Source organism: Leptonychotes weddellii, chromosome 13 (genome assembly GCF_054177405.1).
Source record: "Leptonychotes weddellii isolate Sample4059 chromosome 13, ASM5417740v2, whole genome shotgun sequence".
Taxonomy (NCBI): Eukaryota; Metazoa; Chordata; class Mammalia; order Carnivora; family Phocidae; genus Leptonychotes; species Leptonychotes weddellii.
Window position 1 is genome coordinate 54,895,339 of NC_138381.1, and position 24,779 is coordinate 54,920,117.

A 24,779-nucleotide genomic window follows, 5' to 3' on the forward strand; every position below is an offset into this window, starting at 1 on the left:
GTCGTGCGGCTCGGCGTGGGGTCCTGAAGGGCCCGTCCAGCTATCTGCCGGTCCGCAGGGCGGAAAGGGCCCGCGACCGGGGAAAGATGAGAGCGGGCAGTGCCTGCGGAGACCCTGGCAGGGCAGGCAGATGGGGAGCGCTGAGCTCGCGGGATGCGGACCCCCAGGGAAGGGAGCGGCAGGCGGAGGTGGTCAGGCAGGGAGGGGGGCAGCCCGAGCCCTGGTAGTCCGCGCCGTTTGAAAGCAACAGTTGAGCGCCGCGGCTGCCTCGGCTCCCGCCCAGCCCCGGCCCTGACGCGGCGTCGCGCCCCCCGGGAGCTGCGTGAGGCCAGTCGGTCGCGCCGGCTCTGCTCAGCGGCTACTGGCTTTCCGGGGCTGGCCGGGGCGCACCCGAAGCGGGGAGAAGCGCGGTGAGACGCCGGCCCCAGCATGTCGCTGCCTCCGGAGAAAGCCTCGGAGCTGAAGCAGCTCATCCACCAGCAGCTGAGCAAGGTGAGGGCCGCGGGCGCCGGGCAACACGAGCCCCTCCGGCCGCCTTCGGTGCTGAGCGCCCAGCCTGGCGCCCCGAGGCCCAGTCGACGGCGGCGTCTGTTTGCCGGGACGCGAGCACAGGCTCTGGGGCGCAGAGCGGGCTGGGCGGGCTCCGGGTCTACAGCCGGGGCCGCTTTCTAGCCTCGGTGAAAGAGAACAATGCTGGCAAGTACTAGTGAGAGTTTGAGGTGGCAGAACGCGGCAGAGTGATAGCACGGCTGTGAAGATAAAGCGTTCATCCTGCGGTTACTGGGTATCAGATCCGGTACAAGTTGTGTTTGGAGCAGGTGTATATTCAGAGTTCAGGAATTAGAATTACGTTAGGGGTGAAACTTGTATCTTTGAAGTTGAACCAAATCAGCAATTTTTAAAGAAGTCATGAAAGGGAAGTTACTAAAGGTCTTGTAATGAAAGTGTTTGTGATACTTCGGAGCGCAAGAACATTGTTAACGTCCTCAGCTGAATGCAGTAAGCTGAAGTAATAAAAGCTACCGTTTATTGTACACTTGTATGCCAGGCTCTGTGGTAAGTGTTTAGCACCTTTTACCGAAGCCTCACAGTAATCTTGATAGGGCACTATTTTTTCCAGATTCATAAAGGGTAAAAAGGTTGACTCAGGGTCACATCTAATAAGTTGAACGCTGAAATTCGTACTCTGATCTCCTACTCCAGGTCTGTGTTCTCTTGATTATACTACACTCTCTTTCAAAAGGTCTGTTTTTGTTGAGTGTTATTTGTGGGGAAATGGTAACAAAGGTAGTAGATAACCAGTAGAAATTATTTCTAGAGTTTGTACTAAAAAAAGAAATTCATCCTAAAATTTTTTTCTTTTAAAAAATCTTATCTTTATTCTCATTGAATTCTAGTAACAATTTTACGTTTACTATTAGCTTGAGAAGCCTTCCTGAATTTTGTCTATCCACTCTCCCATTTTTTTCCTTTGGGTGTTTTGGAAAGAAATTAGTTAATTGGCAATGTTTGATGGCTTCATAAATGTAAATTGTAATGCGAGTTTTCTACATAGATGGATGTCCATGGCAGAATAAGAGAAATCCTTGCTGAGACAATACGGGAAGAATTGGCACCGGATCAACAACAGTTATCAACAGAAGATTTGATCAAAGCCCTTAGGCGTCGGGGAATCATTGATGATGTGATGAAAGAACTTAATTTTGTTACTGTGAGTAATCTTTTAGGGGAAAAATTTTGAGAGTATGTTCCTATGCTTAATGCTGCTTATAGGGTCCATATTTGGGGCCTCTTTTTCGTAAAATCACTTTAAAACAAGACCATTTTTGTCTAGTAATATCCTTACTTCAAGTATAAGCTAACTCTACTCTTTATTGTAGCAAGTAGGATAATGTATCAAAGAGATTGGAGTTACATACTATATTTTTCTCTCTAAAATGAGAATTTTCTGTTGTCATTCTCTAGTTCTGTGAGTGTACTTATTTCAGTTAAATTAGTTCACCATAACCTAGTTTCTTTCCACTAGTATTCTATAATTTTTTTAGATTAGGCATATTTTTTAAATAAACACATTCTTTTGGAAATCCATTCTCTATGATTAACAAATTACCAATTTCTTTAAGAAAATAATTGTGTAAGAACCTTCAAATCTCTTTATACAAATAGGTCAGTAGTGGGATGAGAGCCTCAGTGCACAAATTAGTAAGTAGGCCTTCTTTTGAAAATGAGGCAATAATGAGAAACTGTGACCTAATAATACCTGGGTAATATAATGTAAAAATTGGATGGACTGCATAATACACCAGGGAATAAGTATTTTAATACAGCCTCCTTTTTTGGTTTTTGAAGTTTATAAACCCATTTGTTTAAAAATTGACCCAATAACAGCTTCTACTGTGTGAATGTCATTCCCTTATTAAAATCAGTTCATGGTAGAATCATAAGTAAAATGTCATATTAGGTTTAGAAAAAGTTTAACCTTGTTTAAGGTATTAAGGATTTGTTTTTTTGCATTCTGTGGACATTGAAGACAGTTAAATTCCTTATTAGACTTTAGGCGTGACCAGTTGCATCATCTTTTTTTGCAGGCTTTTCATTATTTTAATTGTACTGAGAAAATAAGAGTTTCCTTGAGGGGGCTTTATCCTATCTACTTTTATTTACTTCTTAGTCCCATTGTTGACATTTCCTTGCTTAACTATAATTTTTGTTTTCTAATTTGTTTTCATTTTTTTTCCCTGCCTTTTTAGGATAGTGTTGATCAAGAGCTACCTTCCTCTCCAAAACAACCTGTTTGTTTTACTGATAGACATTCAACGTTGTTAAAAAAAAGTATGTGTATTTCTTTTTAACATTGATTTTGTTTTGCACAGTATTACATATTGATATGCTGTAATGTTTGGTATTTGATAGAAAACATTTTTCCTTTCTCGAGTGAAGTACTTATCATTTTTGTGATTAATCATCCAAAAAACTTAGATTCTGTTTTGCATGAAGTATGTATGTCAGACGATTTAATGTATCACAGAGTGGAAGCAAAAACAGGATCACCTGTTTCTCATGTTTTAATAGTATATTTTACAAACTTTATACAGCCTTGCTTTTTTTAATGGTAATTACCTAACAAGTACACTTGCTGTGTTTATATTTGTCTGAGTTGGTTTGTGGAGGTGAAGGAGTGTTGGATAAGCAACCAAAAAGTAAAGGTTTCTTAAACCTTGGCTCTGACTCCTTTCTAGCTGGGAAAAAGTAGCCAGAATATAAACTCAGATAAAGGTACCTTATTATGTATGTTTTCTTCCCTGGTTGTAAATGGTCCTGGTATAGAGTAAATTTGTTACTCTTTTTCTTTATTTAGTCTTTGGTTTTATTTCTGTTGTTGTTATTTTCTATTGTCTTGATCACATTCCTTAAGTTATTTGGCAGTTTCCTCATATATATTGCTACACTTTACAGCTAATATTGATCCAACACGGAGGTATCTTTACCTTCAGGTTTTGGGTGGAAAAGCTTTCTTGGAACATCTACAAGAACCTGAGCCTTTACCAGGACAAGTTTGTTCAACCTTTACTTTATGTTTACATTTTCGAAACCAACGTTTTCGTTCTAAACCTGTTCCATGTGCCTGTGAACCAGATTTTCATGATGGCTTTTTACTTGAAGTACACAGAGAAAGCTTAGGTAAGGAGCAATGATAATTTGTCACTTAACTGAGTAAATCTTTGTTAGGTTTTATTGTAGAACAACCATAACAACTTTTGCTATAAGGAGAGATTTATAATGAATGAATCTTCCTACTTTGCTTTTATTTTCTCCACTGCTTTTTTTTATATAAATGACTTCCACCTTCTTGCTTTATTTTCTGCTTATTAATTTTCCCTGAAGATTATTTTTTATTGTCTTAATGGTTGCTTCGTTAGTAGTAAACATTTAAATGCATATGGTGGGGGGCTGGGTGGCACAGTTGATTAAGCATCTGACTCTTGATTTTGGCTCAAGTCATGATCTAAGGGTTGTGGGATTGAGCCCTGCATCAGTCTCTGCGTTCAGCACAAAGTCTGCTTGAGATTCTCTCTCCCTCTCCCCCTCCCACTTGTGCGTGCGCTTGCGCACTCTCTCTCAAATCAATCAGTCAAACAGTAAATGCCTGTTAGGTGCATTATGCTATGGTAGGCAAGTGCTGCGGATATAGTGGAGAATGAGACATAATCCCCATTTATGAAAGATAGCTAGATTTATGATGTTAATGTAACTTTCAAAAATAAAAATTAGGATGGACATCTGTAACTCTCATTTTTATAACTTTAAAATTATATACTTGATTCCCATAATTGTTTTGCATTATTTCTATTAACGTATTTTGTATGTTATTTCAATATAGAAATCTTTACATTTGTAAACTTAACAAAGTTATAGAATTATACCTTCAGAATTTTAGATTGCTAAGATGGTTAATATAGTACGAAAAATTTTTTTTGCCCCCAGTGAAAAATGTTGTCCTGGGCGCCTGGGTGGCTCAGTTGGTTGGGCTACTGCCTTCGGCTCAGGTCATGATCCTGGAGTCCCGGGATCGAGTCCCGCATCGGGCTCCCTGCTTGGCAGGGAGTCTGCTTCTCCCTCTGACCCTCCCCCCTCTCATGCTCTCTCTATCTCATTCTCTCTCTCAAATAAGTAAATAAAATCTTTAAAAAAAAAAAATGTTGCCCTAATAGGGCTGTTTAAAAAAAAAAAAAGAATTAATTAATTTGAGAGAGAGCGTGAGTGAGCCCAAGGGGCGGGGAGGGGGAGGAGGAGACTCCCTGCTGAGCAGGGAGCCTGATGTGGAGCTCGATCCCAGGCCCCTGAGATCATGACCTGAGCCAAAGGCAGACACTTAACCAACAGAGCCACCCAGGGTGCCCCAGGATTGTACTTTTTTTTATAATGTAATCTGTTACATGCTTTTTGAGGCATTACCAGATTATTTTATTTGGTTTTATGTAAGTTTATTATTAGTATCCTTTGTAATAAAAGTATTTTTATGTTGGACTAACAGAATATGTAATGTGGTACATTTGGTTTATGTTGCCAGGTGATGGAACTCGAATGGCTGATTCAACAACAATGTTATCAATAAGTGATCCAGTTCATATGGTGCTAATCAAAACAGACATATTTGGTGAGACTACTTTGGTAGCATCCTATTTTCTTGAATGGCGATCAGTTTTGGGCTCAGAAAATGGAATGACCAGTCTTACTGTGGAACTTATGGGTGTAGGTATGATGATTAATCACTGTTACCTTTTTATAGCCACAGCTTGTTTGTAAATACATTTTATGTTTTCTGAATACCTTTGTAAACCAAGAAGGAAACATGTGAAAAGAATTTTGTTAGGGGGCGCCCGACTCTTGGTTTCCGCCCAGGTATTGATCTCAGGGTTGTGAGATCCAAGTCCCACATCAGGCTCTGCACTCAGCATGGAGTCTGCTTAAGACTCCTTCTCCCTTTCCCTCTGCCCTTCTCGCCTGCACTTGTGTGTGTTTTCCGCCCCCCTCTCTCTAAAATAAAATCTTTTAAAAAAATACTTAAAAAAAGGATTTCATTAGAATTATAGTTGGACTGTAGTATTGTAGTCTTGGGAAATGTCATGAAGCATGTTATAAGTATAGAACTTCACAGTCAATCTGACCTTGTCTTAAGGAAAAAATTTTTTATGGGGCTTGCTTGCTCTTTCTTTCTTTCTTTTTTTAACATTTTATTTATTTGACAGAGAGAGAGAGCGTGCCCAAGCAGGGCGAGCAGCAGAGGGCAAGGGAGAAGCAGGCTCTCCACTGAGCAGGGAGGCTGATGCGGGGCTCGATTCCAGATGCTTAACCGACTGAGCCACCTAGGCGTCCCTTGCTTTCTTTCTTTTTTCAAATTTATTTGATTGTATATAAGACTGTAAAGAAAATTAAGATTCTTCACACACATGCATATGTAAAAACCCTCTATTCCAGCACACTCCAGTGTACAGTGCATCCCCATTAGTACCAGTGTCTTCCTGCAGCAAGGGTTCTTACAGGTTATGGTGTTGATATTCTTCCATCCTTTTACTTGTGTGAACGTGGGACTCAAAGAGGTACTAACTTGCTCATTGACTAACTTGCTCAAATATCTGTGAATAGTACTCTTTGAGGACAGAGATGGTGCCTATCTTATTCACCATTGTCTCCTTGGACTCTTGCATACTATCTGATGTGTAATACATATTTGCTAATAAAATAAGACCTACCAATATTTTATGCATAACATGTAGAGGAATTACTTTGGTATTGAAACTAAGTTGCATAGTCTAACCTGGCCAGTGGACAGTATAGCTTTAGGACTTTAGATTCTGATAAGTCAGACCTGGAATGTGTTTTTCCTTAAATAGAAAGTAGGGGGAAAAAGTTTTATGTGGGATATTTATTTTCAAAAGATACCCATTTTTTTTCTTCAGATACAGTCAACATGGTTATCATAGTAGTGACCAAGAAACAAGTATATTCTGATTCACCAGAGAAATAGTAAATAGTTCTGGTAACAACAACAAAAAAAGTATATTTGTTTTCTGATTCTTTAAAGCCAGGAATGGATTGAAAATTTGTACTCACATGTGATGTGAAAAATGGGAAGGGATTAAAAAAATATATATAGGAAAGGATACATAGGAATTACTATATATGATAAAGTATAAATATTTTCTGAGAATGAGATGTTAACTGTTGCTTTACTTTGTTTTTGATGTAAATCTGGTTGGCATACATCTAATGAAGATAAAAATTAAGAATACCAAATCCTGTATATCCAAACAGCCCCTTAAAACGTGATAAGCAAACTCAGAAAATAGGTAATCTCTTTATAATTAGATAAAGGTCTTCATTAAAAACTAATTTGATTTGGTTCGTTTTTAATATGAATATTAAAGATGATGTTGAATATTATCTGTATTTCATGTAAGAGGTAAAGCACAAAATTCTTTAATTATTTTGGTTAGACTTTGGTTGACTAAATATACATAGTATGGAAACCTCTGAAGTTCTAAATATTTATTTAAATTTATAGGCACAGAATCAAAAGTTTCTGTCGGAATTTTAAATATAAAACTTGAGATGTACCCACCACTCAATCAAACATTATCTCAAGAAGTAGTGAACACACAGGTAAATAATTCTGAATTTCTCTTCTTTGTGTATTTGTTTTCATAATGGTGTATTTACCTGTTGATCCTAGAAAGTACTTTCTTTTTAGAAAATTATCACTTCCTAGTTTTAAGCAAAAGAATGACAATATGATTTATTTAAAAATGTTTGTCTTGTGAGAAAAGATCACTAACCATTATATGGAGACGAGATTATGGGGTGGGGTGTAGATATAGGGAAGTCAGTCAGGAGGCTCTTAGAGATAGATGGTAGAGATGATATCTTATGTTAGGATGGTGGTAGAGATGGAGAGAAGAGTGCTGAATTGTTACATATTTTAGAGTATGTAAGGAGAAAAAACAGAAATTGAAGGAAGTATTTTTTTAAATTTCTAGCTTGCTTTGGAACGTCAGAAAACTGCAGAGAAAGAGCGATTATTTCTTGTATATGCAAAGCAGTGGTGGAGAGAATATTTGCAAATTCGACCTTCACACAACTCACGGCTGGTTAAGATTTTTGCACAGGTTTGTAAATTGCATTAGAAAACGTTCACACCTATATTTGAGATTTACTGTTGTATATGTAAATTTCAATTAAGATGAATTTGTAAAATGTATTTATTCCAGACAAATGAAACTTTATTTGTAAAAATCGAATATGATTTTACAATACTCTTTCACTGAGTAGGTGACATAACACAGTCTTTGTTTTATTTTGCTTTTCATTTTCAGTTACTCTTTTTAAACCCTTTTTGAATATATTTGGTTTAAAATAGATGAAGACCCACTTTGTTTAATTTGGAGAGTGATACTTAGTACTAAATGATTAAATACTAAGATACTTTGCAGTTGATAATGTAAATAATCCATATAGCTATGTAATAATTCCATATAGCCAAAATCTCTGAACCAGTGACCAGTAATATTTAACTGCAGCATTTCAGTTCTGTATCTCTGCTTCTATTTTCCTGTATCCTAAGCCTATTTTTTCTCAACATATAATCATATAATAAAATATATGATTAGATCATATATTTTGTAACTTCTGAGGAACAATGCACATATTTTATATTCATTCAACCTTATGTAGATGCTTTTATAAGAGTTATAGTGTGGTATTATTTTGACTAATATGTCTCAGATCCTGTGCATTTGTCTAGTTTTACCCTACGTAATAGGATGGGCTAAGAGTAGTTCAGTTTCTAGATGAGGAGCTTAAAAGTGGGAGAGCCTTGTTGACTAGTGGTGGAAATGAGGGAAACAGCTTCTCACTTTCCAGGAGCATTGTCTATGCATTGTTTGGGCAGACAGGTAGCATTGATGTCAGGATGGGGCAAAGAGAAACCAGTCAAAATATAACTGGCTCCCTGCTGTCTATTTAGTCTGAGGTGAGGTTATGCATTGCCATGTGGAATCTGGGACCAGAGAAGAATGGGTGGGTGAGGAAGTGAATCAGAGAAATGGCAAATGAAAGAGGAGGAGAAAGAGGATGATGCAGTTATGCAAATCGGAACGGGGATCATTTTTAGGAAATACTACTTGAACAAGTTCCCATCTCTTAGAATTCATTGTAAGAAGATTTGAACCACATAAGGTCACTTAGTCTCATGGTAACCATATGAAATTGTCAATTGGCCAGGCCTTACCACTTTTTATAAAAAACAGTATAAAAGAGAAGAGTAAAGAATTTTTCCTGATATCAAACAGCAACTTAGTCATGGAGACTCCGTTAAGTTACAGTTTCAACTAGTGCTTTTTTGGTTTGACTGGACCACCTTTGGATAAAGAGAGAGAGTAAAAATGTTTATCTTACTTCAGTTCCCCAAAAGCGTCTTTTGCTGCTGCGTTCTATATTTGACTAGATGAAGTTAAGGAACAATAACATTTATTTAAGGCAGTCAGTCTAATCAAAACTAATTTTAAACCAAAAAGTTATTATACATGGTCTGAAATGAATTTCCAGTGCTTCTAGGCACAAGAGAAAATAGTTTACAGCAGCACTATCTTCCTGCAGTGATGGAAATGTTCTCTGTGCTGTCCAGTATGATAGCCATTGAACTATTAAGCATGCAGAATGTGGCAATAAAGAACTGAATTTTGAATTTTATTTAATTTTATTTAAAAAGCCACATAGGATTAGTGGCATTCTTAATGGACAGTGCAGGTTTAGAAGCTAAAGTACCGAAATTTTCAAGACATTTCGTTTATGGGGATATATTATAGATAATATGAGAAATATTGCTGTAATGAAACATATAATGATATATCTTGTATTCTCAGATGCTACTATTGATGATTGATTTAGGGCACATGCATCCACTTTTTAGGTACTCATTCCTTTCCTCTCTGTTGGTGGAGTTGTAAGAATAGGACTAAATGGCCCATTCAGGAACTCAGTTAATTACCTTTATCCTAACCAAACATCTGTAGAATCATCGGAGTTGTTATACTTAATAATCTATTGTACTTTTTCTTCCTCACTTGCTTGTTTTGCTATAGTACAATAGTAATTCACTTAATGATAGCCTTTAAATTTTCTAGTGTAAGAAATTTTAAAGTAAGTTATAGAAATTGATCTTTAAGGCCATTAAGTTTTTTGTTTTTTTTTTTTAAGATTTTATTTATTCATTTGAGACACAGAGATAGAGAGAGAGAGAGAGCATGAGCAGGGAGAGAGGCAGAGGGAGAGGGAGAAGCAGGCTCCTCGCTGAGCCAGGAGCCCAATGTGGGGCTCAATCCCAGGACCCTGGGATCATGACCTGAGCGGAAGGCAGACGCTTAACCATCTGAGCCACCCAGGCGCCCCAAGACCATTAAGTTTTAAGAAAATGTTACAAATCACTTGAGGATTGAGGCCATCCTTTTAATGTTCAGATTTTGATTTCAAGACAATATTCTCACACTATACTAGATTAATAATTAATACTGAGCTAATGTAGGGGTGCCTGGGTGGCTCAGTCTTTAAGCGTCTACTCTCGACTCAGGTCATAATCCCAGGGTCCTGGGATCAAGCCCCCGCATTGTGCTCCCTGCTCCACGGGAAGCCCTTTCCCACTCCCTTTCCCACTCCCCCTGCTTGTGTTCCATCTCTCGCTGTGTCTCTGTCAAATAAATAAGAAGCGCTTTCCCACTCCCCCTGCTTGTGTTCCATCTCTCGCTGTGTCTCTGTCAAATAAATAAATAAATAAATAAATAAATAAATAAGTAAATAAATAAATAACAGAGTTAATGTAAAAGAAATCGAAATAATAGTTTTCTACTGCCCTCCAGAATTAGAATCATGGTTTTCTGTTTTTATGAGTGCCTTGAAACACCCTTCACTTAAATTTCCTCTCTGTCTCTGTTCCTTAGTTTCCTTAATTGTCTTTGGTTCTTCATTCTATTTGAGCTTTTTCCTAGCTGATCCCTTTGTTCTATCTCTATTTCTGATTCCCAAGATAGCATGGGGGAGATGGAAAGTAAGAGGCCACCATGGATGTGTTTGAGCCAGGGAGGTAACAGTGGGGTGGGAGAGGACGGAAAAAAATCAGTGCCTTTTAGAGTTGAGAACCATAGTTATGAGTCAAATCATAATAATACTTTGCTCTATATAAAAAAATTCATGATCTTTCTCACTATAATTAAATGTAAATAACAGGTTTTTTTTTTTTTTTCTTGCTAAGGTATGGGATTATAGTGGAGAGGTGATGTTTTGTGGTATAGAAAGACATCAGTGGTTCTGATAATTGAAACCGTTATTTTTCTGTTGGCTGAGTTAGGCCTTGTTTCTCAGGAACCTTGCCATGATAGAGAGTGTTAAATTGTCTTTGAATTTTGAAAAGAAAGTAATCCTTTGACTTTGTCATCTCAGTAACCATGAATGTAAGGGAAATGTGGGCTTTGGTAATATTAACTCAAAAAGCCCAGCGGTGGACAGTCATCAGAGACTTTTGTATGCCCTGTAGTTATTTAGCTCAAATGCTAGGATATATCCTATTTTGAAAATGTAAGATGTTTTCCTTAAATGATTTTTAAAAGTCTGCTTTCAGTTCACTTAATTAACAAATCCTTGTTAACCTTCCAAGTGTAATGGAGACAAACTAAAAATGAGCTCTGATAACTTGTTGGATCAGTAAATCAGAAAAGTTATTCTGTTTGGATATACAGTATTAAGTTCTGTACGATAATATTAAAGAATACTTTGGCTTAGATCCCCTCTCCATCCCCCAAATACCTGCCTATTCTGTTTTCAGAAGAGTTCTTTTTTTTCCCTAATTTTATTGAGGAGTAATTAACAAATATAATTGTATATATTTAAAGTGTACAACATAATTTGATATACATATACTTTGTGGGATGACTACCAAGATTAAGATGATGAACACATCCATCACCCCACATAGTTACCTCTTTCTCATGTGGTGAGGATGCTTAAGGTCTACTCTCAGCAACTTTCAAGTTTACTGTACTAACTAGTCACCATGCTGTATATTAGATCCTCAGAACTTACTCTTCTTATAACTGAAAATTTGTACCCTTTGACGTACATCTTCCCTATTCCTCCTTCTCCCCAACCCCTGGCAGCTGCCATTCTATTTCCTATTTCTCTGAAATCAGCCTTTTTTTTTTTAAAAAAAAGATTTCACATGTAGTGACACCATACAGGATTTGTTTTTCTCTGTCTGGCTTATTTCACTTGGCATAATACTCTTCAGATTCATCCGTGTTGTGATGAATGGCAGGATCTCCTGTTTTATAGCTGATTAAGATTCTATTGTATATGTAATACCACATTTTCTTTACTCATTCATCCATTAAAGGACATTTTACTTATTTCCACATCTTGGCTATTGTGAGTAATGCTGCAGTGAGCATGGATGCACAGATACCTCTTTGAGATACTGATTTCAGTTGCTTCAGATACATATCCAGGAGTGAGATTGCTGAATCATGGTAGTTCAAGTTCTTATTGTCACAAGTTTTGGAGACAGCTGAGGGTTTGAATCCTAGCTCTGTTGCATAATACCTGTAGCTTCAGTTTCTTCATTTATGGAATGAAAACAGTAAGAGATGTTAAGATTAAAAGATAAATTGTATGCGTAGCACTTAGCTACCCAGTGCTGGATGCAGGGTAAGCACTCAGTAAGTGTTATCCAGAATTATCTTGTCCCACATTAATATATTCTAAGAAAAAGTTGTAAAATTGGGAATGATTAATCTATCCTGACAGTTGATGTTTTTTCCCTCTTCCCCCAGGATGAAAATGGGATAAATAGACCAGTGTGTTCCTATATTAAACCACTTCGAGCTGGGAGGCTTCTGGATACTCCAAGGCAGGCAGCAAGATTTGTTAATGTCCTTGGTTATGAAAGAGCCCCTGTTATTGGAGGAGGAGGTAAACAGGAACAGTGGTGCACTCTGCTGGCCTTTCTCTGTAGAAACAAGGTATTCTACACATGTAATAGAATTAAAAAGCAGTACATCATAGTTACTGTGAATTGATTGCATTTGAAAACAGAAAAGTCAGTGAATTATCAATTTGAACTAGTCACAATCTTTTGTTTTTAATACATAAAAAACTTAGCATCTTTATTTTCTTGTGTAGTTTCTTATTAGCATAATATGATTTTTGTGAGGTGGAGACAAGTACTATCGTGTCAGAAATCAAGATATAGAGGTAAATTAAACAGTGAATTAGAGACGGTGCTGGGACCAGAATCATGGTCTTTCTATTATATTCATGTTTTAAAATCTATTTAGATGATACATTTTTTTTAAAAGAGAAAATGGCAGTACAAGATGAATATGGAAGAAAATCTTGGATTGCATGATATTTTGTTTAGTTTCAGGTGTAAGTATGTATTTAAGAATTTGTACATTTTTGATATTAACTGATTTCAATAAATGAATTTTATAGATTATGTGATATTTTTAATCTGTGTTCTAAAAATGTTGATAATATGAAAAGACTATCTTTAGCATTTCAGTTCTGAAATAGAAAAAAATTAATTTTTTTATTATTTGTTTTGCAATAATTTTTGTCTGAGGTTTTATAAGTAGTATGAGTTCATTCACAAGGCAAAGCTTATACAGAAGAGCCTATTTAACTTAGAGATTGATTTGTTAGGAAGATTTTATCTTAAAAACAATTGGTGGGGGGCGCCTGGGTGGCTCAGTCAGTTAAGTGTCTGCCTTGGGCTCAGGTCATGATCCTGGGGTCCTGGGATTGAGCCCTGCGCTGGGCTCCCTGCTCAGCGGGGAGTCTATTTCTCCCTCTGCCCCTCACCCTGCTCATGCTTTCTCTCTCTTGCATGCTCTCTCTCTCTCTCTCTCAAATAAATAAATAATCTTAAAAAAAAAAACAAAAAACAATTGAAGGGGCTCCTGGGTGGCTCAGTCAGTTACACATCTTACTCTTGATTTTGGCCAGGTCATGATCTCAGGATAGTGGAGTTGAGCCCCAAGTCAGGCTCTGTGCTCAGCATGGAGTTTACTTAAGATTCTCTTCTCTCTTCCTTCCATTCTGCTTCTCCCCACCTCCCGCACTCTCTCTTTCTTTTTTCATTTTTTAAGATTTTATTTATTTGGCAGAGAGAGACACAGCGAGAGAGGGAACACAAGCAGGGGGAGTAGGAGAGGGAGAAACAGGCTTCCCACAGAGCAGGGAGCCCCATGCGGGGCTCAATCCCAGGATCCTGGGATCGTGACCTGAGCCAAAGGCAGACGCTTAACGACTGAGCCACCCAGGCGCCCCCACACTATTTCTTTCTTAAAAAAAAAAGAAAACAGTTAAACATTATCAATAAATTACTTTGATTTATTCTCAAGTTGTGGTTCCCAAAAGTTGTGTGTTTGGATTTAAGCTTTTTTATTTCAAATATAGCAGGAATGGTACATATTTAAAGTCATTATGTAAATCATTCTTTCCTAAAGCAAATAATCACCCCTTTGATTCATTATTTTGTTTACCTGAGTTTGTTTAAAGAGAAAGCACATCTTAAATTAGAATCTTGAAATTATTAATTTAAAAAAATTTTTTAAAAAATTTATTCAGAGAGAAAGAGAGCGAGCGAGAGTACAAGTAGCGGGGAGAGTCAGCGGGAGAGGGAGAGGCATACTCCCCCCTGAGCAGGGAGCCCAACACAGGGCTTGATTACTGGGATCATGACCTGAGCAGAAGGCAGCCACTTAAACTGAGCCACCCAGGCGCCCCAGAAGCTTGCAATTATTGAAAAAGTTATTCTTGCACGAACAAGAGCATTACAGCAGCATTACGGGTGCAATTTCTCCCATGATTCTTTTGCCAGTTTTTCATCTCTTTTTTTATCTTTTCGTGTTTCTCTGTGTATATATTATTTTTCCATAATTATAATTGAGATATAAATAAAGTTTTGTGTCCTGCTTTATACTTTAACATTATGCTATGGACATTTTCCCATGTAGTAGTTGCTACAATTTTTATGATCTCCATCTTTTCATGTTTGCATAAGTATAAAGTTTTCTTTAGTTGATATACAAAATCTACTTAACTTTTGCCATTGTAGGAACTGTTTCTTTTGGCTACAGTAGCTTCTAATTTTTTGATATCTTTGTGAGTGAATATTTTCATTGAATATCTTTGGGAGTATTATTATTTTTCTTTTGAAAATTTTTAGTATAAAATCTCAGTATAGAAATTACTGTGTCTAGAAGGTTGGATATTTTTCAAAAGTCAAATTTGACATTTTAAAATGTTATTGGTTCTAGTATATTTAATCAAAAAACAGCAGTATAGAGCCACTAATACAAAATTTAAGGGGAAAGAAATCACCCCTCAGGCTAACACTGAACTTAAAATTTTATGTATTATGCAGAACCTTTAGTCCTGCACTTAAATACATATCTTCATGTAATTGTAGCCTGTTTTAATATTTTTATTTTTTATAGATTATCAGATATTTTGTTTTTGTAGCTTTCATAATATTTTTAAGTTGTGAAAATATTATCATCAAAGAAAATTTAAAAAATAGAAGGGAAAATGATATATAACCTTCCATAATTATAGCCATTGTTGACATTTTCTTCTTTCAGTCATTTTTCCTGGTATGTATTGCCTTAAAATGATCACATAGAGATACTGTAACTCATTGTTTTGAGTATTTTCCCATGTATTTGCATTTCTTGATGTATCATTTGTCATCTTGTCTGTTCATGTCCTTTAGCTGTTTAGCTATTCATCTTTAAAATCTTGCTACTTTTCTTTCTATGTTATATAAATTTTTTATAAACTTTTGAATCCGAATGTCCCCTTTTATTTATTTATTTATTAAAGATTTTATTTATTTATTTATTTATTAAAGATTTTATTTATTTATTTATTTATTAAAGATTTTATTTATTTATTTGACAGAGAGAGACACAGTGAGAGAGGGAACACAGCAGGGGGAGTGAGAGAGGGAGAAGCAGGCTTCCCACGGAGCAGGGACCCTGATGCGGGGCTTGATCCCAGGACCCTGGGATCATGACCTGAGCTGAAGGCAGACGCTTAATGCCTGAGCCACCCAGGCACCCCGGAATGTCCCCTTTTAAAGTATATGTTATGACTATCAGATTTGTGAGCACTGACTTTGTAAAATAATTTAGGTTCTTCTAAAATTAGTGTATTCTTACCCCTGTCCCCAATTGTTTCAGCTTATTACCACTAGACTAATGATTAAAAGAAAAAATTAGGGGTATCTGGGTGGCTCAGTCACCTTCGGCTCAGGTCATGATCTCAGGGTCCTGGAATCAAGCCCCATGTCGGGCTCCCTGCTGGGTGGGGAGTCTGCTCCCTCTCCCTCTTTCCTCTCTCTTTCTCTCTCTCTTGCTCTCTCTTAAGTAAATAAATAAAATCTTTAAAAAAAAAAAAAATCTAGGGGTGCCTAGCTGGCTCAGTCGGTGAAGCACGTGACTCCCCATCTCAGGGTTGTGAGTTTGAGTCCCATGCTGGGTTTAGAGATTACTTAAAAATAAAAAAAAAAAACTTGAAAAAATGAAAAAATTAATACTGCTTTTTAATTATAATTTTTATTGGATATTTAATGAGGAAACTGAAGGAATAAATACTTAATTCATTTCATTTTCTAGGGTGACTGTGAAGATCATGCTAACCTTCTATGCAGCCTTCTTCTTGGATATGGATTAGAAGCCTTTGTCTGTGTTGGGACTAAGGCAAAAGGAGTACCTCACGCGTGGGTTATGACCTGTGGAACTGATGGGACTATCACTTTTTGGGAGAGTTTAACAGGGCACAGGTTTGTCAACTATGTTACAAGGATATTAAAATGAAGATGTAAATGTTTGAGATTATAGGTTCTTTGTTTATATTGATGGTATTCAAAGGCACATCCTGATAATTTTCATTATTAGAGCCTTTTTGATAACTATGTAAAACATTACTTCAATTAAAATATTAAATTTGAAGAAAATTTGTACATCTAAAATATTGGTAAAAATATTGGTAAAATAATATTGGTAAAAAATAAATGATTTATTTTTAATTTTGTGTAATTGGCATATGCTTTTTCTGATGTTTTTCCTCAAGCCTAAAAGTAAGTTCAGGTTGTAAATCATGATTTCTTCTGAAAATCTGATGTCACTAACTCCACATTGGTAAATTCACTGTATACTTTTCTTAGTTCTTTTGACTGCCATCAGATTTTGAAAGAGTTGCGTGCTCCTCCCTCTTTCCTGGGACCATCTCTTTCCTTAGCTTCTCCCATAGCTCTGTCTTTCAGTTTTCATTATTCCTGTCTGGCTGTTCTCACTTCTCCTTCATCTTATCTGTAAATGTTGGAGTACCTAAAGGTGCGGCCCTGGGCCATCTTCTCAGTTTTCTGAATTTCCCCCTGGTTGATAATCGTTTTAATTAGTTGTACCTATTTAGTTGTAGCTAAGTTATTTTAATTGTGTTACCTAAGATGAATGGTTTTGATCTTAATGATTATACATAGAATATATTTTCATGTTGAATAAAGTTGGTTTTTATATCATAATATGTGCCATACAATTACTGTAGAGTAATCAAATTGTAGAAATATAAGAAGAAAAAACAAGTATTAAACTCTAGTCCTGGGAAATAGTTATAGCCTTAAGTATCTTTTTCAATAGGTGTTGCCTTCTTAATTTTTAAGTTTTTATTATATAAAGTGATGATTTACTTTTTTTAGGTACATCCACAAACCTGCCAATCCTGATGAATCTCCAGTTGCTGAACAGCCCAAACCATTGTACCCATATCGAACAATTGGTTGTGTTTTCAATCATCAGATGTTCCTGGGAAATTGTCAGCCCTCTGACTCAGTAGAAATCTGTGTATTTGATTTGAATGATGAATCCAAATGGAAACCCATGAGTGAAGAAGCAATCAAATCTGTTTGTGCTCCGGGAGCTACAACATCCCTTCCTCCCTTTCCCCCTCTGTGTGCATCCACAATTGATGCTTCAGTAACAAGTAATGAAATAGAAATGCAGCTAAGGCTGCTAGTGTCAGAACACAGGAAGGTAATTAACACTGAGATTTGTAGTTTTGCGCTTTTTTTAAATTTGTTTATATATTTAACGATTTGGGGGGGGGCAGGTGGGATAGTGCCAGTCACTGTTCTAGCCCTGAAGAAAGCAGATTTAATTCCTGCCCTTAAGAAGCTTGAAGTTTTGGGGCACCTGGGTCGCTCAGTCATTAGGCCTTTGGCTCGGGTCATGATCCCAGGGTTCTGGGATCGAGCCCCGCGTCGGGCTCCCTGCTCGGCGGGAAGCCTGCTTCTCCCTCTCTCACTCTCCACTGCTTGTGTTCCCTCTCTTGCTGTGTCTCTCTCTGTCAAATAAATAAAATAAAATCTTTAAAAAAAAAAAAAAAAAAGAAGCTTGACGTTTTGAAAGTCATGAGAGTTAGCTTCTAAGACTCAAAAATTTCCAAATTCATTAATACTTTCAGAATTTATTACTTTCTTCTAGAAATGAAGAATGTTGACTAGTTCAGACTTTTGCTCAATACCACTAATTTGGATTTCTTTTTTTGTGAAGTACTTATTCATATTATTCCCATTGAAAATATTGGGTTATATTTTTTCATATCCATTTTTTTTCCAGGTTGGTTTTGTTTATTTCTTCCTATCACAATTTAGCTGGATGTAAAATTATATCCTCATTTTAGCTTTAATTTGCATTTCTCTGATTACTAATGAGATCAAACCTCTTATTAGCCATTTAGATTCTTTTGTACATTAAGAAGACATAAAAAACAGGGGCGCCTGGGTGGCTCAGTCGTTGAGCGTCTACCTTTGGCTCAGGTCATGATCCCAGGGTCCTGGGATCGAGCCCCATGTTGGGCTCCCTGCTCGGCGGGAAGCCTGCTTCTCCTTCTCCCACTCCGCCTGCTTGTGTTCCCTCTCTCTCTGTGTCTGTCTCTGTCAGATAAATAAAATCTTAAAAAAAAAAAAAAAGACAAAAAACATAAAAAGATTAGTATATTTTAAGAATTTTTGTTCATGAAAAGAAACCAGTCAGAAGTGAAAAGAGCACAATTGGAGTGGGAAAAGTTATATGCAACACATAAAACCATCAAAGGACTAGAATCCCAGAAGACTTATTTCTAATTCACCTCTTCGGATTCCCCACCTTTGGTGAATCCAGTTTTCCGTGTTCCTTGAGGCCATCAAAGGCAAACTGATTTATCAAATACGTTTTCTGGGCTCCCAATTACTATTAATTTTGGCTTCTAAAATCTGCTGTACTCACTTGCCAACTCATCAAAGCATTTAAAAGTATATTTTGGAAAATATTTAATCTGGCATTTGTAGTTTGGTCTTATTAGCAATAGGTTGTTTAAGGACCTAGTTCACTACACTGCTGGGAATGAAAGCCCCTCATTACTGCCCCTTTCCTTCCATCACTTATACTGCCTTTTAATTTTCTTAGGTATTGTTTACAAACAAGACCAGTATTTTATTACGCTATAAGAATTTATATAGAGAAGAAAACTGAGCTAGATACTAGTGTTAATCACTAAGTTAATGGTGCCTGTAAACCAGCAAGTAAGATTTACTTTTTGCCAGGGTAAAAAGGTGATCGTAGACCTTTGGGGTTACTTGGAACCACTTAAAACCTTGAATACACAATGGATCGTGGATCAACTACATCAAAAACTAATGATGTATTGTATGGTGACTAACGTAACATAAAAAAAAAAAAAAAAAACCTTGAATACAAAATCAGGAAATGGTAGAGATCTATTATGATAATCAAAATATTTAAGTTTTTTATGTTTGTAACAATATTTCAAAAATATGTGTCTAGATATCTGTAGTTCATTTGATGTTATAAATGAAATCATAATTGCCTTCAGCATTCCATTAGAAACATGTTTTAAGCTCCCTAAAGGCCTATAGCATGTCTTTTTCACCTTTTTATCTCTTTACAGTTTAAAAGTTAGTGTTTTTTATAAATATTTGAGTTTAATTATACATGCAATTCATTTGTTGATTTTTCTCCCCTACTATAGTTGAATTTGTGTTGGAGCAATCAAATTAAGCAGATTCAATCTTACTAAACTCTTTAAAGTTAAATAAAATATGATTTCAAATTTCAGTGGCACTGTGTTTTCCATAGTAGGACTCTTCCATGTAGTCTTTTCTAGTGGATATTAAGGAAGTATAGATTTAGGAGACTTTCCTAACATCATTGTATTGAAAGTTTATTGGTTTTTTTCCTCTAAGAAGTAAAACCAGATACCTGTAGTTCCTTTATTTGTATGTGTCCTTATAATTAATAGAAAGTTTAAAAAGTTATGACAGGTTTTAAAAATCTCTTGGCATACATTAAAATAGCCAACATTTATAATTGGTTTTTAAAACATTAGTGTATTTCACCTTTCCTTTTCATCTTTTGATTGCTGTAGGATCTTGGTCTCACTACTGTTTGGGAAGACCAGCTTTCCTATCTCTTATCACCAGCTTTGGCTTCTTATGAATTTGAACGTACAACAAGTATATCTGCAGGCAATGAAGAATTTCAAGATGCCATAAGGAGAGCTGTACCTGATGGTCACACATTTAAAGGGTTCCCAATACATTTTGTATATAGAAATGCAAGGCGTGCATTTGCTACATGTCTTCGGTAAGGTGGAATTTATGAATTCATAAATATTGTTATTGGCTTAGGAATTTAAAGATATTTATTTGAGAGAGAGAGAGCTCAAGGTGGGGGCAGAGTGGGGACAAGCAGACTGTGCTGAGCATGGAGCCCGATGCGGGGCTGGTTCTCACGACTCTGAGATCATGACCTGAGCTGAAATCAAGAGTCAGACGTGCAACCTACTGAGCCACCCAGGCACCCCTGTTAACCTAGGAATTTTAGCAGTCTGGTTAGTCTGGTTATTTAGGAATGACTTTAGAATCACATGGTGAACTTTTATAATGATTTATTATTTTCCTTGCCACAGATTGTGATTCATTAGGTCTGAAATGTAGCTCTAGTAGTTGGGATAATTTTCCCATTGATTTTGGTGCAGTCTCAGTTGAGGATTTCTGATCTTGTCCAGTGTAATTTTTTAAATTTTCTATAATTTGAATAAGTTAACCAAAATCACAGGGCTATTGGTAGCAGAGACAGGATTTTTAAAAATTATTTTAAATACTGACTTACTTAGAAATAAAACCTAAGTTCACTTCTTAATTGAATAAATTTTCTTTCTTCTATAGGTCTCCTTTCTGTGAAGAAATAATCTGTTGCCGTGGAGACCAGGTGCGACTGGCAGTTCGTGTCCGAGTGTTTACTTACCCTGAATCTGCATGTGCTGTTTGGATCATGTTTGCTTGTAAATATCGCTCGGTATTATAGGACTAACATTTCTATAAGAATGTACCTGTTTTATTGGAATTTTACATATTGTACATTACTAGCTGTATAGAGGTTATTATTTTAAAAATCACATTCTGGCTTGGATGTCATATTTCACTTTTGTATATACCTGACAATGTTTGAAAAAAATCGTGTGTATTTAAAAATTAAGGATAAAAAACTTGTATAAATCTGAGTGGAATTTAGTATAAATTAAGTGTGTATTTTATTTTAATAAATGCTACTTTGTTTACAGGTATTCAGTAGTTTAAATATAAATACAAAATTTACTGAGTTTTCTTTACATTAACAGGTAATCAGAGATATTTATGTCTAAGGGTTTGAGTCATAGTAAAATCAATATGATCATTATTTTTCATAGATTAATGGGATTATTTTATATAAATTAGGAAAAATTAACCTCACAACAGATTTGTTCATTAAATAGGTGAAAATACGTTTTGATGAATTATCACTTTTGAGGTTTACCCATGGCCATAGGGATATTTGTGACTTCCCAGGGATTTATGGGAAGACTTTGATGCAAGAGTAGGAAAAACTAATAGCAGAAAAGCATAAATATTAATAAAACAAACCTCACATAAAAGTACATAAATAATTTATAAATATGGTAGTTAGATGCATTATAAATTGACTATTTTTATTTTTTAAAATTTTAAATATTTATTTGAGAGAGAGAGCACGTGCATAAGCAGGGGGAGTGGCAGAGGGAGAGGGAGAAGCAGGCAACCCACCGAGCAGGGAGCCTGATGTGGGACTCGATTCCAGGACCCTGGGATCATGACCCACCTGAGGGTAGACGCTTTTTTTTTTTGAAGGTAGACGCTTAACTGAGCTACCCAGGCTCCCCAAAAATGAGTGTTTTAGAAAAAATTCATCATACCCTTCTGTTATGACACTTTGATAAACTATTTCTGTAATTATTATTGGCAGTTTGTTGCTGATTCTCTGTAGTCAGAGGATTCATTACTAGCCTCTTCATGGATTCTATCTTATAAACCACATTTGTTTGTCTTGAAACCACATTTGTTTTTCTTTCTTCCTTTTTCTTTTTTATTGTGATAAAAAACATCAGTGTATATGTGACTACTCTAAATTGGAGAATCATGTGAGGCCACTGAAAAATGAGCATATGTGAGGGACTCCATGCTGATATTTGCTTTAAAATTGAGCAAGTTTTAAAAGTTAGTTTTAAAAGTGAACAACAGTGAGCATTAAAAAAGCTATAGCAATTTGACTTTTTGTAAGAAGCTACATGACATAATTGATAGATTTGACTGTCCATTCAGCATCTCTGTGCACAGGTTGCTTCATCCATTGGTCTTAAAGCAACTATGGGGGCACCTAGGTGGCTGAGTTGGTTAAATGTCCCAACTCAGCTCAGGTCTTGATCTCAGGGTTGTGAGTTCGAGCCCATGTTGGGCTCCATGCTGGGTGTGGAACCTACTTAAAAAAAAAGAAAGCAGGATACTAGTCGGCTGTGCAAGTTACTCTTTTCATCACTTCATTGCAAATGATTTAATGTTTTTAAAATTAAAACCTAGAGATACCCTAAAATTTACCTTTTGTTTATTTTTGTATATGATAAATATTTATGATTTAACTTGTTTAAAAAATCTGAAAATATCCCTCTTAATTTTCATTGAAAACAGTAATCAGATGTTTTTTGTGAGACTGACATGACTTTAGAGAATTAGCAAAATAAGAATTAGACTTTTTTCCTCTGTTACCAGAATTACTCATAAAGCTATCAATGGGGAAAATTGCTTATAATTCTCAACTTTGGGAACAAACCATTTATGGGGCACATACTAAGAGGCAGACTATTTTAAGATCAAGGCTATGTTATCATTGAGGCTGGACTTCCTGCCTTATTGTACCAGAGTAACACATGTATTCATAATGCATCTTTGGTATAAATTCTAAAATAAATTTCCTTTTTATGCACTTTAATAGAGTGTGACATGAATAATTTTCTGTAAAGGTGGTTTATTTCAAAAGATTCAGTACATTTATCACTAGAATTCTCTGATTACCAATAATTTTTCTTTTTAAAAATTAAATTTACCTTGTCTATTTAGCTGTCATAAAAGTTGTTTTCCAATTAAAAATGTAAAATTTTTTATATAATGTCTTTAATGTGTTCTTTTGTACACTAATACAGTCCTCTATACATATATGTATATGTATAATATATAGGTATATTTATTAGGAGAAGAGTATCAGAAACCTAGAAACTTTATTATTCAAGCACGAGCCTGTTGAATAAAACATACTAAATTTAGTTCCAACTAAGTGAACACTCCAAATGCCTTTAAATTTTTTTCTACTATTGAGATGTGCATTTTTTGATATGATCTGCAAAAACACATCTATAACCTGACAGTTCTGGAAAGTGCATATATTTGAAACTCACATTTCTACTTCTTAAAAAGACAAGACTTGAACCAAATGAAGAGTAGGCTTTATATTTGGAAAGACTATTGCTGTTAAAGTAGTATTCTGTGCCATATAACTGACCGTCAGAAGGCATTAGTTATAAATCATCAATTGCTTAAACTAACCCATTCACACTTGATTTCATGCTGTACTAAACAAGAACATAGTTTAGACTATGTTAGACTACAGTTGGCAATTTTTATAATTTTTTTTTGACTCTTAGATAACAATTTTGACCTTTATATAACTTGAGATAAGTACAGGAATTAGATGATCTGATTTTTAACATGCTCTTAACTTTTAAACCAATGAGAAAGTAGCATTGCTTTCTAGCTGTTGGTGGTTCAGAAATAATTTGAGATTAGCCAAAGCACATATAAAATATTAAAAACAAAATAGCCAAAATAGAAACCATCTAATTTTGAAGAACCTAAATTGTTTATAGCATATTCTACATTTAAAGCATAAGTTGAGTTATAATCATTAATGCATGTAAATGTGGGTATTAAATGTTTAATATTTTCTTCTGAGATGTGGTTGGCATAATCATTGTAATTACATTTGACTTGTATTTGGTTTGTGAATTAACTACATGATACCAGTGTTGAGATAGTCATGGATATTAGAAGGGAAGTAGAGGAGGTTATTAGCTGGTCATTAGTTCACATATAGTCTCTATTTTTTAAAGATTTATTTTATTTAAATATTTATTTATTTATTTTTTAAGATTTTATTTATTTATTTGACAGAGAGAGACACAGTGAGAGAGGGAACACAAGCAGGGGGAGTGGGAGAGGGAGAAGCAGGCTCCCCGCGGAGCAGGGAGCCCAATGTGGGGTTCAATCCCAGGACCCTGGGATCATGACCTGAGCCGAAGGCAGACGCTTAAAGACTGAGCCACCCAGTCACCCCAAAGATTTTATTTATTTGACAGAGAGATAGAGCCAGAAAGCACAAGCGGAGGGAATGGCAGAGGGAGAGGGAGAAGCAGGATCTGCACTGAGCAGGGATCTCAGCGCGGGGCTCAGTCCCAGGACTCTGGGATCATGACCTGAGCCAAAGGCAGATGCTTAACCATCTGAGACACCAAGATGCCCCAAGATTTATTTATTTTAGAGAGAGCGAGCAAGCTGTGGGGAGGGACAGAGGGAAAGAGAGACAGAGAATTCTCAAGCAGACTCCGTTCTGAGTGCAGAGCCTGATGTGGGGCTTGATCTTGGAACTCTGAGTTCATGACCTAAGCCGAAATGAATGACTGAGCCACCCAAGCACCCCAGTTCACATATATTCTTATGAAAGATTCCTTCTCTGATTTTACTGAATTTAGACTTGTACTAATACTCC

At 36.2% G+C, this 24,779-nt stretch overlaps 1 protein-coding gene and 1 long non-coding RNA gene across 2 annotated transcripts in view; both read left to right on the forward strand.

Annotated features, from left to right (window-relative positions):
* The window catches only part of LOC145716902 (uncharacterized), a 56,827-nt gene extending 33,697 nt beyond the window's left edge, over positions 1 to 23,130 (forward strand). The window contains exon 2 of the long non-coding RNA XR_014139853.1: positions 22,381 to 23,130. This is a non-coding gene — a long non-coding RNA (uncharacterized LOC145716902). The remainder of the gene's footprint in view (positions 1 to 22,380) is intronic.
* On the forward strand, positions 71 to 23,130 carry CEP76 (centrosomal protein 76). The gene is made up of 12 exons (XM_006743801.3): positions 71 to 492; positions 1,556 to 1,711; positions 2,751 to 2,832; positions 3,457 to 3,681; positions 5,072 to 5,257; positions 7,067 to 7,164; positions 7,539 to 7,667; positions 12,378 to 12,566; positions 16,227 to 16,393; positions 17,309 to 17,642; positions 20,035 to 20,252; positions 20,837 to 23,130. Exons 1-12 carry the CDS (start codon positions 430 to 432, stop codon positions 20,973 to 20,975), a joined length of 1,986 nt encoding a protein of 661 aa, XP_006743864.1. The 5' UTR covers positions 71 to 429; the 3' UTR covers positions 20,976 to 23,130.
* Positions 23,131 to 24,779: the final 1,649 nt, after the last annotated feature.